General features: G+C 46.3%; 1 protein-coding gene and 1 pseudogene across 1 annotated transcript in view; one reads left to right on the top strand and one right to left on the bottom strand.

The window, feature by feature from the left end:
- The window catches only part of LMLN (leishmanolysin like peptidase), a 427,804-nt gene that overhangs the window by 133,926 nt on the left and 275,482 nt on the right, over positions 1–18,396 (bottom strand). The window contains exon 10 of the mRNA XM_086957429.1: positions 14,489–14,596. Within this exon, the coding sequence (XP_086813555.1) occupies positions 14,489–14,596 (108 nt within the window). The remainder of the gene's footprint in view (positions 1–14,488; positions 14,597–18,396) is intronic.
- Positions 9,458–11,501, top strand: LOC147732885 (uncharacterized; annotated as a pseudogene).

Genomic DNA, 18,396 nt, shown 5'->3' with positions numbered 1-18,396 from the left:
AACTCGGGTAAGACCGAGGTCTTGAAATTTGGTAACAATCCTTTTGTCTGGACACCAGATTGGTGGCCGGAGGATCTGGGCTTGTGTCCTGAACCATCAAGGAAAGCAAAGAATCTGGGGATCATGGTGGATAATAAACTCACCATGGGGGACCAGGTGAACATGGTGACCTCAGCATGTTTCATTGTCCTCAGAATCATCAAGAAAACAAAGGTCTTCCTGACCAAAGATAATCATAGGACGGTGGTGTCAGCACTCATAATGTTGCGGCTGGACTACTGCAACAGTCTTTATCTCAATGTTCAAAAACAACATATGAACAAGTTGCAATTGGTCCAAAAAGCGGCAGCCAGAGTGCTGACCGGAACATCCAGGTTTACCTCGGTCAAAGGAGATCTTTGAAAACTACATTGGCTCCCAATACCGTTAAGATTACGCTTTAAAGCACTATCCATGGTCTTTAAAGCGGTCAATGGCATTGGTCCGGAGTTCATTAGGAAGAAATTCTCCTGGTACATCCCAGGGAGAATATTAAGATCCACTGGTGCTAAACTCGTCCAAATCTCCCTTTTCAAAAAGACCAACTGGGGAGGTAGAAGTTTTGATCCCTGTGCAGCTAACACCTGGAATGAACTCCCGTTCCAATTTAGAAACGCTCCAGACCTCATCTCCTTTTGCAAGGGCCTTAAGACATGGCTTTTCTCCTATTGCTAGGCCTACGCTTGCAAGGAAATCAGTACTTAGCGCCAGGACACCCTAGGGTAATCGCGCGCTCTACAAATATTAATAACATAACTGCAAAAGCAATGATAACATGAAGTCAAATTATTATCATCAGAAACATGAAAGACAATTGGATTTGTCGAAGTTGCAGCAGTCTCGAGCAACCTCACCGAATATCTGTTTAAAGGAAGGGAAACATACATGAGAGTGGCTGCATTAGGGTAATGGCCAGTTAAAGTATGAATGATTATAAAGCAGAGGTACACAGTCTGACATTATGCATGTCCTCCGTCATAATGCTGAACCGTTACAGCACAGCAAAGATGAACCCACAGAGTGAGCTTCTCTACTTACAACATGGAGACCAGGATAAAGCAGATGCACACACAGGGAGAGATAGAAATATGTGAGAGGCAGAAAAGTCAGGAAGACAGAAAGAGGGGGCACAAGAAAGAGAAGAGAGAGACAGAGAACGTCAGGCAGAGAGACATAGAGAGAAAACCAGGATAGGCAGGGAGAGAGGGAGAGTGAGGCATGAATAGGCAGGAAGTAAGAGAGGAAGAAGCAGAAAGTGCGAGAGGAAGAGGCAGAAAAACAGAGATGGACAAAGGAAGTCAGGGAGAGAAAGGCAGGACCCTGGGAGACAGAAACAGAAACAGAAAGAGAAATCTGTTTATGTATCTATTTCTGCCTTGCTATTCAAATATCCATAATCTATCTACATATCTATGTCTATTTCTGTCCTATCAGTTTCTATCAATCTTAACTCATGTATGTATCTATATCTATCTGCCTATCTATCCATCACGATCTGTTTATCTCGATATATTGGTCTGTTTACTTCAATCTTGTCCTATCTATTTCTCTTACATGGAACATATCCCATATTTTACGGTTTCTTGTGAAATATTAATTACAACATTATGATGAAAGCCCCCAAACCACTCTGCACAACTTTGCCAATGTCAGGGCCAGTAAAGTTATGCAGCAACGTTAACAAAATGATGGGGAAAAAGCGAATTACGCAGCACATTCTCTGGTGGTATTATTTTCATCCCTTTGAGCTAGAAATATTTATGTGAAATCAGCATATGCAGATTATGTGTCAAATATGGTAAATCCACTTTTAGGGGCCGATTAGGATGGCGGACAGATCGCCACCGCCATGCAGGCGGTAGTGATCCGTCCGCCATCCGTCACCGTCCGCCAGCAATTTACCCCCTGCCATATTACAATGGTGGGGGGGACCGCGGCGGACGGAAAGACCGTCCGCCGCTTTTCCAAGGCGACCGCTGCGGAAAAGGTCTAATATGGTGGCGGTGTCTATCAGACACCGCCAGCCATATTAGGAAGGGCTTTGGGGTATGCCTTTCCGTGGCGGCAATGCCGTCACAGAAATGTATACAGTCTTTTCTTTGGGGGCCGGTTGTGGGCCCCCAGGGTGAAGGGGGGGGTGGGGGGTACCTATGGTACCCCCCAGCATTTCAATGTACAACATGACAGGCACCGCGCGGTGCCGGTCATGTTGTGCATTGAAATGTACAACGTGCATTTTTAGCACTGCGGCGGGCGGTGCTGAGAGCACAGCCCGAAACAATGTTAAAAATGCTGGATGCACCCGCCACTGTGGCAGGGGCATCATAATTGAATGGCGGAACCGCCGCACATGTGGCGGACGATCCCGTTTCCACCGGGATGGCGGACCGACAAAGTCCTTCCGCCATCCTAATGGACCCCTTATTTGGGAGATGCTATAGCCACAAAATCACATAAATCCAAATCCTTCCCATTGTCCATCGTTTTAATATGATTTTTTTAAAGAATAGTAAACCTAAACATTCAAATTCCATTTAGTGGCTCTTAAATAAAAACGCCTTTTCAGCAATCCAGACCAAATTCACCTGTAAAACCCACATAAAATACTTAATTGATTACATGTGCTATGTGGGCTTTTATTACCATTCCAGCATTCTGGAATGGAAACATCTATGATGTCACTAGAAGCCCTCAAAGGCAATTTTGGGTAAAAAAAACACTATAACTCGTCTTGGCTAGCACACTGTGGTCATCAATAATGTTATGTCAGATGTCAAATTGATATTATAAATGTGGTTATAGAAAAAGTCATGAGTCATGCAATATGTGCAGTCATAAGCAGTACATGGTGATGGAGCAAGTTATAGTTATTTCAGTTAGCTATAACCAGTACATTTCAGTGAATTTTTGAAGTTTAAAATGTTACGTTTTAACTATATCACTTTCACCTGTGCTTTTCCAGTGAATTTATGTGTTTTTCTGAATGTAAAGTAAGATATTATTACCATACGTAGGTATGACTTCACTTTAACCTTTGTTTTTTCAGTTAATTTCGGACTTAAAAAAAAAGTAACAATATAACAAGCACTGGCGTTGCCAATAGGTTTCGCATTTGGAAAGTTGGAGCTATTGGTTTTGTAAATGACATTTTATATTTATATATTGTTATTGACAATGCCAATAACGATATATAAATATAAAATGTAATTTACAAAACCAATAGCTCCAACTTTCCTACTGCGAGACCTATTGGCAACGCCAGTGCTTGTTGCATTTGTCACCCTAAGCAGGAAGGGTATGCCCAACCGTGGATCTCGTGCTCGCTATGCCACCAGATACAAGTTATGCTCTCGCTCCTTGTTTTTTTTTTCTTATTTCTTTTTTTCGGCATACTTGTAAGACTGCAAACAAGCACATACTTTCTAAATACATTATAACCCTGAATAGAGTGTGGGTACCCTATTCTTGACTTTCCAACAAAAAGACTTAATGAAATCCTTTCTGCATCCGCTAAAGTTTTCATTCTCGTCTGCGTGGCTCTTTACACTGTTTTCTCAACCACAAGTGTTAGCCTCTTAGGGAACTGACCTCTTCTGTTCACATATGTTTGAAAAGTAAAATGACTTACCCCTGGCCTCTCTTGTCTTTGTTTGAGGCTGTGTTATGACCAAGTCACAAGCATTTGCAATGCAACCGGTCACGCATCAGTTAGAGTTAGAGTTATTGGGATTGTAATAACAATCTTGCTTAATGGTTTTGTTTGGAGTGTTGTTAATGTATTTCACAGAAGCGAATGATAATAGGCGAAACCTAAAAAGGGTTCAATTTAAGTAAGGAAGACCCACTGGCTTTGTCAAAGGGTCAGAACAACAAAATATAAAAGGGAGGCCTATTGATTTTATCAGGGGTCAGCACATCAACATATATAAAGCAGACCTATTGGCTTTGTCAAAAAGTCACTACAATAATTGATCAACTACCACAATCCAATACATGTCTTAATAATACGCGATGCTTAATAGAAATAATTTTTGAGAAAATATTTAAAATAAATAATTTGTATTTAAAACTACCATAAACATGTTTGAATCTTTCTTGAACATTCTTCAGGCCACCAAATGGAGCCATAAAACCAACCACAAGGAGACCTGCCAAGCTGTCACTCGTTTTGCCAACACAGTCTGTGAAGGCACAAACATGCTCTATGCTTGCTCCATGAGCACAGGGAATGCATGTGCAGTGTGCCCCGCTCCTTTTGGTGAAGGGAGGGGGAGATAACACCACAATGTGGGTGAGGGGACGTTGCGCAGCAGCACTCTTTTCCCCACATTTATGTGCTTTGGAGCTAGGACCACTTCATTCATGCAACGACCCCCCAAATAATAAAAAAAAAACTATAAGTTCATCAACCAACCCTGGAGGGATTTTTATTGAAAATGGTTATCCTGCTCTTTTTTTCTTTCTCCAAAAGATTGTTCCTGCAATACCGCAAATATTATTTTTGGGAGTTACATCACAATAGGCCGTCCCCACACAAGGCCCTGGCCCCCATATGTTTTATCATTTCCTTTTACGACACAGGATCTGACTTCAAGAGGCCTAAAACGGCTCCCAAATATATTGCAGACAATCAAATCATATTTTAAATTAGCCGGTCTAGCTGAACAAACTCGGCCTAAAAAGCTATACATTTTCAACCTAAATTTCTTTAAAAGTACTGAACGAATTTGTACCAAGTCACAACAAGCATTTGCAATGCAATAGGTCTCGCATTTACGCGAGTTTGAGCTATTGGCATTGTAAATGACAATACCTTTTATTTATGTGTTAATTATCAAAACAGATAAATTAAAGGTATTGTCATTTACAATGCCAATAGCTTAAATTATCGCAAAGGCAAGACCTATTGCGTTGCAAATGCTTGTTCTTTTGTTCTAGCAGGACAATTCATTTTCTAGGAGTAGAATACAACAAAAACGCTGGGAAAGATTCTTTAGGGAGAATTTCTGCACTTTTCTCCATAAATGTACACTGTTCCACAAGAATCCGTTGATGTTTGAGATTTGTGCAATCAGTGTTAGCATCTGTGGCATCCTTATTTTCCTCATCTTTTAGGAGGATCTCTTCGGGAGAGTCCTTGAATTGTGGCTCAAGTGGCTGGTGTGGAGTGGGGAGGACAAGATTATCATCACTCTGAGAGGAATACTCCTTGCAGTGGTGTTTAACAGAGATTATGGGATGGACAACGGCCCTTATCAAAAAGTATGAACCAGAATTGACCATCCTTCCCGATGTGTCCATGCAAAGAAAGGAGAGCTCATTTGAGGACAACATTATTTTTACCTCCCTTGCTATAAAAAACACTGTGTAATATGTTGGAATTCTGAGCATTCTACCTCATCCTAAAAACTACCTGTGAGGAGGGACTCACCGACATAGAGCCATGGGCTGATTCTCCACTACAGACACCTGTGCCACTTTCCCGACGTCATTCACAGGATTCCACTTGAGCGAGAAATCCATGCCGTTGTCTTGTATCTCCACAGAGGATCTCGGACGGGAACCTGGAAGGGGAAGGAGAAGGACCCGGAAGCTCTCTACATGCTCCAATGAAAAGAGAGGACGGAGAATGAAGCGGTCAAACCGGTTCCGTGAAACCAGGAAGTAGGACGTCGGAGGCGCGAGGAAGACGGACCCTGTAGCTGTGCACCCGAAGAAGACCCGAGGAACAGAGACGAGGCAGAGAACGAACCGGACGAGCCTTGGTCTGAAGAGTGGTGGAGTCCTCCGGAGGATGCTGTGGAGCGGCAGCAACTCTGGAGAGTTGCGGCAGAGCCGGTGAGTACCAGCGTTCTTCGGGAAATAAGGGGGGACACGAGGGAGGCATGTGGGGAACCTGGGCTTCCTTAGAGAATGAGTGCCTTGGCTGTCGGGTGTAATTAACAGAGCAGGTGACTCGCTGTTGGAAGGACCTTGTTGTTCTGGAAGCAAGCAGCTCACTGTTTTGGGGACCTTGGGGTTTTTTTGTTTTTTTTGGGGGGGTTATGCAGAGCTGAATTTAAGCTACAAGCCTACCCCGAGTTGTTTATAGGGTCCTCTGTTGCTTTAATCATTTAAGGTCATAGAACAGAAGCACCAAGTACCTACGAACCTGATATGCTAACTGCTTAACTTCGACTTTAAGCTAATTCTCTATGAAAACAGGACGTTCCTACATGAGTTATCCCAAACCTCCCTTCCCTGCACCTAGCTTTTTTTTTTCTTTTCCAAGCATCTCTTTTCCCTTTTTGAATTTCACCATATAGTCTGAGCACTAAAGGTGTGGTGACGGGTATAACTTATTAAATAGCCCCAAGATATAGTATTCTGACGGCTCTTCTTTCTCCTTCTTATGAGCCTCCGGGGAGATCCCCGTGATTCTGAAGACGAGGAGCCAGGACCATCTGCTGATATCTCACCATCCAGCTCATCATCGGAAGAAGAACCTGAAGAACACCCCCTTGAAGTCCAATCTTTTGTTACTTCTGGCAATATAAGTAGAACACTTGGCAAATACATACAGCCTCCTCGCCTGTTTATCAAACCTGCGCTCCCACACCACCACAGATCTTTTCTGCTATATATCGACTATTAAAAAGCATTTTTACTTTAAGAAGCAAGGGTGAGCAAATTTGAAAACTCTGTGCAGAGAAACGCAAACTATGTGAAATATGCCTTCTCTGTAAAGTGCAGTTCACACTCAGGAATTAAACATTAATTAAGTTATGTGAGGAATTGTCATGCCCTTTGACAAGACGCTTGATGAACCCACACCAAAGCCTCCTAAAAAGCCTTCAAACATTCAGCAAGGCTCCACGCTGCAGCTACTTAACAAAGTGTGTGGGGGTGATTTGGTTCATATCCTGGCCAGCCTACAGCTGCGCGCAATAGGCTCTATGACAGGGCAACAGAAGGTGCCATGCTCGAAGACAAAAGACACACAACTGATGGACAGAATGCAGAACAAATCAAAACATTCACCGCAAGTCAAGAGATCTGGGTTAAATCCATCATTCTTTTGCTCACCATGTGTTGCATGCTCGAAGACAGGCAGGCAGAAGATCTTTTTTTTTTTTCAGTTGCTCGGTTTTTAAACAAAACACATGGTTGTCACTGGATCTTGTGTTTCCTATTTTCATTTGTAACAGTTGAAGCCTACATCCCGATCAATCCCTCCTTTTTTGTAGTTTTAAGTGGTGGCAGGTATAGTGTATATTTGGATGGCCCGGGCATACTTTACATTCCTTCCCCCTGTGAACAAGCATTTTTGAAGCCTGCTGAAGTTCTTTTATAGATGTGCGAGTTAGGTATTTAAATGGAATGAAAAAACAGCTTAAACGTCGTGCAGCAGACAATTGTTAATGCATTATTTCCATTGGATACATTTGTCATAGGACGCAGGCTTGTATCAGCTCGAGGAGGAGACCCACGAGGCAGCTGGTGCCTTAAAGAGGTCGTTTATCACAGTGACATGCTGCCGGGAAAGACACAGAGTGCCTTGCCGATTTTGCATAGTCACAGCTGAAACAAGGAGGAAGAGGCGCGGCAAGACAACTTCTGGAGTGCACATCTCCTATCTCCCTTCGGACACAAAACCGACAACAATAGGTCTCGCCAAGGCGAGAAGCCCATGCGCTGCATAGCTAGGCAAGACCTAAAAAGCAAGCTCCTAGCTTTCTGCCAGATTTGGTTTAATTAATGTCAGTAATTTTGCCCAATTTTGGATATCACCTCTAATGTTTTGTCTAGAGATCATCCAAAGTATTGTTTTAAGGGTCTCAAATGGTGCCTGGTGCGATCAATGTATGGGTAGTCAATATAAATGACTGGAAATGGATTAAATATGGTTAATGAATGTGAAATGATTGGATGCTTAAGGGTGAGGCGGGGTGACTGGATGGACTGTAGACAACCACCTGAATGGATGATGACCCACCAGGGACAGAGCATTTTCTCTCATACTTCGATCAGCAGGAGGGTCCCTCTGCTGTGCCTGTGTGGATACCATTATGCTTTGGCATTTCTATTTTCCTACAGTCTCTCCTAGCTCTCTGAAGCTGCAAGGTGGCACGTTAAAGCTATGTAAAACAAACAGTCAAAAATAAACATTTGCACACTGTGAAATATCAGACATCATTTAAAGTAGACCTCACAGTACACCTTGACAAACAGAGAGGCCATTGAAGGAAATAGGGGCTTTTTTGCATGTACAACAGTGTGTTTAACACGGTTTGCGATTCCTAATGGTTTCGCAAAATGCAAGGCTCATGAATATTAATGAGCCTCTCGCAATTTGGTGCCTGCTGGGCTCAGAGAGCATCATGTCTGGGACTGCTTTTCAATAAAGCAGAATTTTAAAAAATGCAGCCCGTTTACCTTAAAGGAAAACGGGATGCATTTAAAAAACAGAAAATGAAACGCTATTGTTTCATTTTTTAAGGGCAGACAGAGGTCCCTGGGACCACTGACTGCCCATAAAAAATATTTTTGGAGCCAATCACAAAGGGGAAGGGGTCACCTGGGGACCCCTTCCCATTTGCGACTCCATTCTATGTCAGGAGCGGAGGCTTCTGATTAGGCTGTCACTTTCTCCTTTATTTTTCTCCAGCAGCCATTAACAGGTATCAACAATCTCAACAAAACTACATTTCCCATGAGCATCAGGGAAAATGGAAACAGAAAAAGTCTCTGCAACTGTGCAATCACAGTCCAGGGCTTCCCAATATCCTTCCCTGCTGGCACTCTATCCTCCTCTTTCTTCTCTGCTCCAGCAGCATACAGAGGAGTGTTTTTCCTTTTCTGACTTAGCGTTTATTGTCTGGTGATTTATATGCTGTAACACCGGTTATCGTACTGTGGTTTCTTCCCGGGGGGGGGGATGTCGGCGACACGCAGGTGCGGGAGCCGCGGCAGTGTTGTCCGCTCCTTTTGCGGTGTGTTGTTCTCTTCAGGCTCTGTGTGCGGGCGGCCTCCCGCCGCTTGGGGACCGCGCTCGCCTCGCTGCCGCTCTGAGGAGCTTACCCCCCGTCGGGCGCGAGTCGTCGAGTTCCGCTCTCTACTCGCGTCGGGAGAAGCGGCTCAATGGACTCCGTACCGCGGGGGAAGACTGGTGTGGTACGATTTGATCGACTTTGTGCAGAGCTAAGTCTTTTAAAAAACAGAGCCCCTGCCTGGAGCCCGAACACCCGCGAGGCGGGTAGGATATTCATTGACTCTTCGGGACCGGCCCGGGCAGGTCTACACGTGCCTCATAGCGGAGGTTGTTGGTCCCACTTATACCTCATTACCCCGCTTCCGTGGGAAGACAGCAGATTATTTAGGGTTCTGCCCTACCTTTATCCCCAGTTACATTGCCTTCTTGGCGCGACGCAGGAGCGCAATGGAATATGAGGAATACTATGAAGAGGAGGAGGAGCAGCAGGTCATGTACCTGCCAGTAGATGACCACTTCTGCCAGGTGATGGACTCTTCCATTCATAAAGCTGTGTCGCGTGTGGTTGCACCCCTAGAGAAGAACATCGAACAGCTACAGGCACAATGCCAGAACCCCGGGCAGGGGACTGGCCCTTCAGGGCAGGCGGATCCTGTGCCTCAGAGTCAAACATCTGCGGAATCCACAGATGCCAAGAGAAAGCGCCCGGCGGACGCGGGGGACGACACTGACGAGTTTTCGAGGCTCAAGAAAGCCTTTCTGGATGCGAAGACAGCGGATACCCCTTCCACCTCTAAGGAGGCACTGTCAGGTGCTTTGGGAGACAGCATGGACGACGCGGTCACTGTCGACCCGGATGAGTCGCCCCAAACTTCGGATGGTAATGGAGACCAGGATAATTCGTGGCTCCCCGCACAGACCACTCAGGAGTCCCACTCTGATTCCAGTTCCGACATGCTTAATCCTGACGAGTTGCTTCATCCGCGCTCGTCGCCCTGGGTTCCCGCTCCTAAGGTGGCGGCCTACATGGCAGCCAGGCTTCGCAAACCTCTGGACCAGGAGGTGCGTAGTTGCCTTCGAGCGGAGTGCCCACGCCCTACCCTGGATGGTAAAGTGACAGTAACCCCCGAGATAGATCCTAAAATGTCTACCTTCCTCACTAAATTTGTGAAGGACCCCAAGAAGGGCATCGACCGTTCTTAGCGGGCCTGTCAAGACAAGCTTTTGGACACGGCTGGGCCGTTGGCTAAAATCCTGGATATGGCTGAAGACGCCAAGGCCTCGGGATCCCTGATTTCCCTGGAGATCCTTTCCGGTTGGGCACAAAGGGCAATGATCTTCCTGGGAAATTCAAACGTGGCCATTTCAACTGAAAGAAGACGGTCCACTTTTAATCAAAATTGATCCGAAATTGGGGGAGCTAGCCACGTCCGAGGCAGGTCCGATGGCGGAGGGTAACCTCTTCGGAGACCCCTTCGTGAAGGAGTTAGGTAAATTCGTAAATACCTTCAACTCTCTGGACAAGGCCCAGACATCGGTCAAACGGATCTTCACGCCCCGTGTTTTTGGCGCAGCTAGTCGTGGAAGGGGCCGCTCGTCTGGCAGACCATACAACAGAGGCTCCTATAAACATGGTGACTCACAGAGAGGTCAATACCAGGACCCCGACAAATTTGGGAATTTCTACAACACCAGAGGCTATCCCCGCCGCCGTGGTGGAAGAGGCAGAGGAGACGGCGGCTACAATAATCACAAAGGTGAGACTCCAGAATGTTTCGGGCCTGAAAGTGAGGGGCAGACTCCAGTTTTTTCTTCAAGCTTGGTCTTCGCTCACCTCCGACGCTTGGGTCTTACAGACCGTCGTTGGGTTCCAAATAGAATACTCAGGACTCCCCAAGCAGCCCGTTCGTCCCAGACCTATCACCTTCACGCAGGACCAATGCGCTCTGATAGACAGGGAGGTGACGGATCTCCTGAGAAAGGGGGCCATTGTGCGGACGAGTTTGCACCCGCGGGGTTTCCTCAGCAATATTTTCATTGTGGAGAAGCAGGACGGGGGCTATCGACCTGTGATAAACCTCAAGGAGTTCAACGGCTGGCTCATTTACCGCCATTTCAAGATGGAGGGCATTCACCTCCTACGGGATCTGCTTCAAGAGGGGGATTGGATGGTCAGGTTGGACCTCAAGGATGCCTACCTCACGATCCCTATTTTCGCTCCCCACAGACGTTTCCTTCAGTTTCAGTGGTATCAGCAGACCTACAAGTTTGTCTCCCTTCCTTTCGGACTGTCGTCCGCGCCGTGGTGTTTCACCAAGGTGCTGAAACCGGTGGTGGAGCGTTTGCGTACAGAGGGCATCCGTCTGATAATTTATCTAGACGACATGCTCCTCTTGCATCAATGCCCACGGACATTGCTGTCCCATCTTCAGAGGGCAGTCAGCCTCCTAGAATCATTGGGGTTCATAGTCAACGAACCCGTCGGACCTGACCCCATCCAGGAAGATGCAGTTCCTGGGTTTTTTGATAGATTCAGTGGAGGCCACACTGTCCATGCCTTCTTGAAAACTTTCCAGGATCAGGCACGAGTTGCGACGCACCCTGGCACGCCCAACGATCCTGTTGCGACACCTAGCCAGGGTCGTGGGTCTCCTGTCGTCGTCTATTCAGGCGATCTTCCCGGGGCCCCTTCATTACCGGGCTCTTCAACGCCTCAAGGCGTTTCACCTCCGCAGAGGTCTCACCTACTCCCAGGTCGTTCCCCTTACGGAAGAGGCCAGGACGGAGCTTCGATGGTGGATCGAACATATGGATGCCTGGAACGGTCGGGCGATCTTCGGTTCCAAACCAGACTTGGTGATAGAATCGGACGCCAGCGGCCTGGGCTGGGGGGCGCGTTGCGGCGCTGTTTCTACAGGCGGAGTATGGTCATCCACAGAACGAGATCTCCACATCAACTGTCTGGAGTTGATGGCGGGGTCGTTCGTAGTAAAGTGTTGGACGAAGGACAGAGTTCAGTGCTGTGTCCTTCTAAAGATGGACAACGTGGCGGCGGTGCGCTACATCAACCACCTGGGGGGAACCAGGTCTCGGGCCTTATCCGATCTCTCTCGGACTCTTTGGGAGTATTGCCTATCCAACGAGATATCCCTTACGGCGGAGCACCTTCCAGGCTCAGCCAATCAAGTGGCGGACTGGTGGTCTCGTCATTGGAGGGATGCCAGTCTATGGCAACTTCGTCCGGATGTGTTCGAGGCGATTCAGGACAAATGGGGTCCGTTTACAGAGGACCTGTTTGCTTCCCGGCTGGACGCCCAGCTGAAGCGCTATTTCAGTTGGCGACCGGATCCGGAGGCAGTGACGATAGACGCGTTTCTGCAGGATTGGAGCAGGGAGAAGGGCTACGCGTTCCCTCCCTTTGCAATGATCATGAGAGTGCCCACTCAGGTACGGAGACACCAAGCGGATATGGTGGTGATAACCCCGATCTGGAGGTCGTAAGCCTGGTTTCCGGTTCTGATGGAACTTACCTGGAATTTTCCAATCCCTCTACCCCGCGTTCCAGATCTCCTCAAGAATCCTCAAGGGGATCCTCACCACCTCCTGGCAACAGGCAGCATGTGTCTGATGGCCTGGCGGGTTACAGGCAACGCTGGCAAGTCCCGGGACTTTCGGAGGACGCTGCCACGCTGGGCAGACAATACCAACAAGAGGTACCGATCAGCGTGGTCTCAGTGGAGTAGTTGGTGTCTGCGATTGCAGATTGATCCAGTGGGGGCAGACATTGTCCACGTCCTTAATTTCCTAGCCTCCCTAGCAAAGGATAGCTTAGCGCACAGGTCTATCAATATCTTTCGGTCTGCCATATCGGCATGTCCCGGTGGAGAACCATCCGATAGGGGAACATCCTCTGGTCTGTAAACTGCTGCGGGGGATTAGGCTATCAATTCCCCCGGAAACCCGGTACTCGGTATTATGGGATGTTAATAAGCTCCTTAACTTATTTCGAGAATGGCCATCCAGAAAATACCTGTCGAGGGAACAGATTTCAGCGAAGCTGGCAATGCTACTTTGTCTGATCTCCTGTCGCAGAGTCTCAGATGTGAGGGCCTTGGACCTTACGGGTCGTGTCTTGACCCCGGATGGGGTTACCTTTCATGTCTCTAGGCATACCAAGGGGGATTCCCGGATTATCTCGTATCCTGCATTCCCGGATGTCCCGAAACTATGTGTGGTCAGAGCGCTGAAGGCCTATGAAGTGGCGAAGATTGATATACGCCCACAGGGCGTTAAACAACTATTTATTGCTCTTACCAAGCCACACGGAGCGGTTTCATCCCCAACTGTTGCGCGATGGGTGCGATGGGTTATGCAGGAAGCAGGTATAGACATATCTCGGTTTGGAGCCCACTCTGTGAGGGGAGCAATGGCGTCCAAGGCATATTCCCTGGGAGCTCGCCTGGAGGATATTCTGAAGGCGGCAGATTGGTCTTCAGACTCCACTTTCAAGAGATTTTACTTTAAGCCAGTAGCGTCTCTGGCTTCTCTGGTAGTGGATAAGCTTTGAACTAGCCTAATCAGAAGCCTCCGCTCCTGACATAGAATGAAAAATTTCCTAGCTAACGTACAGGAAAGTTTCAATTCTATTAAGGAGGCGGAGGCGAGGATTAGCCCACCCGGTATTCATTCGAACCCGCCCAGAACTACTACGTTGGGACAGTAAGTAAAATCTTTATGATGCAGTTTCCTATTATGATGTGACAGATTATGATGTTCTTCTTTTCACCGTTGTGTTCATGGATGTAATGATCATTCATCGATGCCCTTGTTGACTGATGAGATCGGGCGTTCATTTCTTGGTGCCTTACGTACTCTGTTTGTTCCATAGGTTCGGACACGGGCAAGCAGGAGTAATGGCTGAGAATTCTGTGGCAGTGTCGCAGGAAGAAAGAGGAGGATAGAGTGCCAGCAGGGAAGGATATTGGGAAGCCCTGGACTGGGATTGGACAGTTGCAGAGACTTTTTCTGTTTCCATTTTCCCTGATGCTCATGGGAAATGTAGTTCTGTTGAGATTGTTGATACCTTTTAATGGCTGCTGGAGAAAAATAAAGGAGAAAGTGACAGCCTAATCCTCGCCTCCGCCTCCGCCTCCTTAATAGAATTGAAACTTTCCTGTACGTTAGCTAGGAAATTTTTCATTACCACCCTCGTGAAGAGGGGGGTAATTTGCAAGTGTTTTGTGACCGCAATTGCAGTTGCAAAACATTCATACATGGCTCTGCAGTCGCTATTAGGAAGGGAATGCCCCTTCCTAATAGTGAGTTTCAAAACCTACTTAGCAAGTCGCATATAATTTCTACTGATAAAATACACATTTGTGGTTTAGTAATATTGGAAGCACTTTGCGTTTTAATGAACAATTACAAGATGAAAGTGGCATTAACCGTATTGGTGCATAAAACGAAAGGTATACTTACTTCCAATAACCTTTTTTCCCAGTGATTAAGCTCCGTACCCATACCACCCTGGTTTTCAAGCTCCATTCCTTCAAGAACTGGGCAATTAAAATGGTTTCGGGCCTCTTCCTGAAAGTACAAACAGCTGTTAAATGAATTTCAAAATAGCCCACAGATCTGCAATTATTCTAATTAGCCAATAGTTCACAGTTCTGAAGCTGGTAATACATAAAGTGTATGGAAATACTGGTATATCGAATTGTACTAAAAACAACGTGCTAATGCTTCTAAACTGGCTAATAGTGGGTAAACAAAAGGAGCTGTAGGGAAATCACTCATAGTGGTTTAAGATTTTGACACCATGGACAAAGGAATACGAAGAATTCTACTGTGTAGGTACCTATAAAAAACGATTATTATTTGGGCAGGGATGTTTGAAAATGTATTTTAACAATAAAGAGAAGTTAGTGTAGAATTATCAAACATCATTCAGATAAGGACCAACGCGCGGTACACCTCAATTGTAACATTAAATAAACACCTGTATAATTAGGTGCTACCCTATTAGAATCATTGAGCAATTTGCCACTCAAATAATTATTCGTCCTGTCACATTTGTGTACACTAGGGACCCCACATTTCTCTCTACTAATATTAACAATTCTCTCCATATGCCTATTACCAAACCTATCACAATTAACACAAAACTGTTCACCTAGTTACACCCGAAATGGCATCATAATACCAATTAATCATAGTATTACTTGGGAAGACATACTACTATCCTGAACCATAAAAATTGACAAGATCTCTATTGATAAACCTTTTAAATGCCATCCAGCAGTCCTGTGTGATAATTTGCCCCAGATAACTATCTCCAACATTATGAACATTATCTGCAAGTCCTGAAGTTAAATGTTCCTACAAAGGCACGCCCTTCATTCAGAATATTAAATGCTGTGCCCTCTTGGCAATCACTGGGTCCCTCCCACCCGCCATCTCTAGTTAAATGAAAAGGCATTAGTACAATAAAATCAGATCACTCTCCATGAGGAAAATACACAAACCACACTAGGCCAAAAGGTGACTTGCTGAAATCACATTACCCTTTGGGTATGGTGCCTCAGTGAACTAAGCATCCATTGTATGGTCCTGAGTTCAAATCCCAGCAGCTCCACTAAGCCTACATCCTTCCGATATCAATAAATGGAGTACCACCGAGATGGGCAACAGTAAACATCTGTTGTGAGCCAAAAGTTCCCAGTTACCCCGTCATGAACGTGCACAATACAAATACACTAGTTATATTTGATGCTACTGGGACTATTAAGACATGAGTGAAGTTAATGAATTTTAAAAGAGTTAATTCTGTCCATCAGCATGCACTTTTAAACAAGAACTCTAATAGTCTTTACCATTTTGTAGTGTGCCATGCCTTTAAAACAAGTGCATAAGAAAACAAGTTACTTACCTGTAACTTTAGTTCCCCAGTATTGGTAACTTTCATAGATTCCCATGCTTTGTATCATTCCCCGTCGTCGGAATGGGAGTCTCGGTAACAAAAATACCATAGCTGTAGGTACAAAAGACAATGGAAAAAGGCCTAGGCCTCATTACCTTTTGTAGCATATCACCCTCTTTGTGTAAAAGAGACCAAACTTTTGGCCTCAGCCAATCAGAAGTGCCTCACCACTTAGAACCTTCCTGAAGGAACCTCAGAGCCTCAGATTTTCGTAGCCGTTGTGTACTGAGACACCATCTGTGCTGTAGGCTGAGCTTTCCCCGGGGAGGTGGGTGGGCGCATGGGAATCTATGAAAGTTACCAATACTGGGGAACTAAAGTTACAGGTAAGTAACTTGTTTTCTTACCCCAGTATTGGAACTTTCATAGATTCCCATGCTTTGTATCAGAGTAGTAAGCAGTAGCAAGATAATCACATTTTGCATCGTAAATAATAGCAGTAGACAACATGACATTAGATACAAAATGTGAAAAAATGGAAGGTGGGAAGATAGGAAAGCTCACCATTAGTGGAAGAGGTTCCTCAGGACAGCCTGTCCAACTGCTGCATCCTCCTGCTGCAGAGATTCCAAGCAGTAGTGCTTGGTAAAAGTGTGGACGCTGCTCCAGGTTGCAGCTCTGCAGATGTCCTTAATTTGCACCCCTGCGAAGAGTGCTGTGGAGGAAGCCACAGATCTTGTGGAATGCGCTCGTATCTTTCCAGTCAGAGGCTTACCAGCAGCCCTGTGACAATGTAATATAGCACTTGTGATCCACCTTGAAACACCCTGTTTGGAGAGTGGAAGGCCTTTACTTGGTCCCCCGAAGGCCACAAACAGTTGGGTAGATTTTCGAAAATCCTTAGTACGCTGTAAGTAAAACTTCAAGCATCGCTGTACATCCAGTGAATGCAAGGCTTTTTCCGCCGGTGTGGAAGGCTGAGGAAAAAACGTTTTCAGAATGACCGGTTCATTCAAATGGAAGTCCGAGGGGACCTTTGGCATGAACCTAGGGTTAGTCCTCATGATGACAGTGTTCCTTTTGAATTGAAGGAAAGGTTCCTGAATGGTCAAGGCCTGTAACTCCCCTACACGCCGAGCCGACGTGAGAGCGAGGAGAAGAGCCAATTTCCACGAAAGGTATTTGATGTCAGAACGATGGACTGGTTCGAATGGGCCTTTCATGAGTTGAGAAAGGACCAGATTCAAATGCCACGTTGGTGGAGGTGGTCTCACCGGTGGATAGACCCTGAACAGACCTTTAAGAAACTGTTTGATTATCCGTGAAGACCATAATGAAGGTCCAGAGTCAGTCCTCCTGAATCGTGACAAAGCAGCCAAATGGACTTTAATTGATGAGTGGGCCAGACCAGACTTGGCCAAGGACAGTAGGTATGGGAGGACCTGATGAGGTTTGGAATTGAATGGATCAATGTGTTGCTGTCGACACCAACAACAGAATCTTTTCCACTTAAGGCGGTAAGTTTTGTTAGTGGAAGGGGCCCTTGCTTGGGACAAAACCTCCCTAACTTCCTTAGACAATGGCAGGTTCATAAATTCTCGCTGCTCAGGAGCCATGCAGTCAGGTGTAACGACTGAGGGTCTGGATGTAGAATCTGTCCTTCGGACATCGTGAGAAGGTCCGGTAGTATTTGGAGAGGTAAAGGAGGAGCGATCGACAGCAGATGGAGCTCCGTGAACCAGAACTGCCTCGGCCAAGCCGGGGCGATCAGGATCATCCTGCACGGTTCCATCTTGAATTTCTTGATTAGTCGTGGTATTAGAGGAATGGGAGGAAAAGCGTAGACAAATGTCTTCGACCAGGGTATCAAAAGGGCATTTCCCAGAGAATTTGGATGGGGAAGCCTGCTTGCGTAAGACCGGCATTTGTTGTTGGTCGGGGTGGCAAACAGGTCGATGTCCGGTCTTCCCCACCGGCTGAAGATTTGTCCCAAAGTGTCTTGATTCAACTCCCATTCGTGGGTGACCGAGGATGACCTGCTCAGTTTGTCGGCGTTTTCGTTGAGGACGCCCGGCAAGTGTTCCGCCATCAGAGACATGTTGTGTCGGATAGCCCATTCCCAAATCTGCTGGGCTTCTTGTGACAATGGGCGCGATCTGGTCCCTCCTTCCTTGTTCACATAGTGCATGGCCGTGGTGTTGTCCGTCCTGATAAGCACTTGTGAACCCTCCAGGAGAGGAAGAAACGATTGCAGAGCCAGACGTATCGCCCTGAGTTCTAACAGGTTGATGTGGAGGCATTTCTCCTGGGGTGACCAATGACCACTGACATGAAGGTCCTGCAGCACTGCTCCCCAGCCTTCCAACGACGCATCCGTCGTTATCACTTGTGGAGACGGGTCGCTTGCGAAGGATAGGCCTTGGGACAAGTTGTCTAGGTCTGTCCACCATAGGGCCGCATTCTTCAT

This window comes from Lissotriton vulgaris, chromosome 2_1, assembly GCF_964263255.1.
Source record: "Lissotriton vulgaris chromosome 2_1, aLisVul1.2, whole genome shotgun sequence".
Classification (NCBI taxonomy): Eukaryota; Metazoa; Chordata; class Amphibia; order Caudata; family Salamandridae; genus Lissotriton; species Lissotriton vulgaris.
Note: the sequence above shows the minus strand (reverse complement) of the source record. Positions and strands in the feature narration are given on the sequence as shown.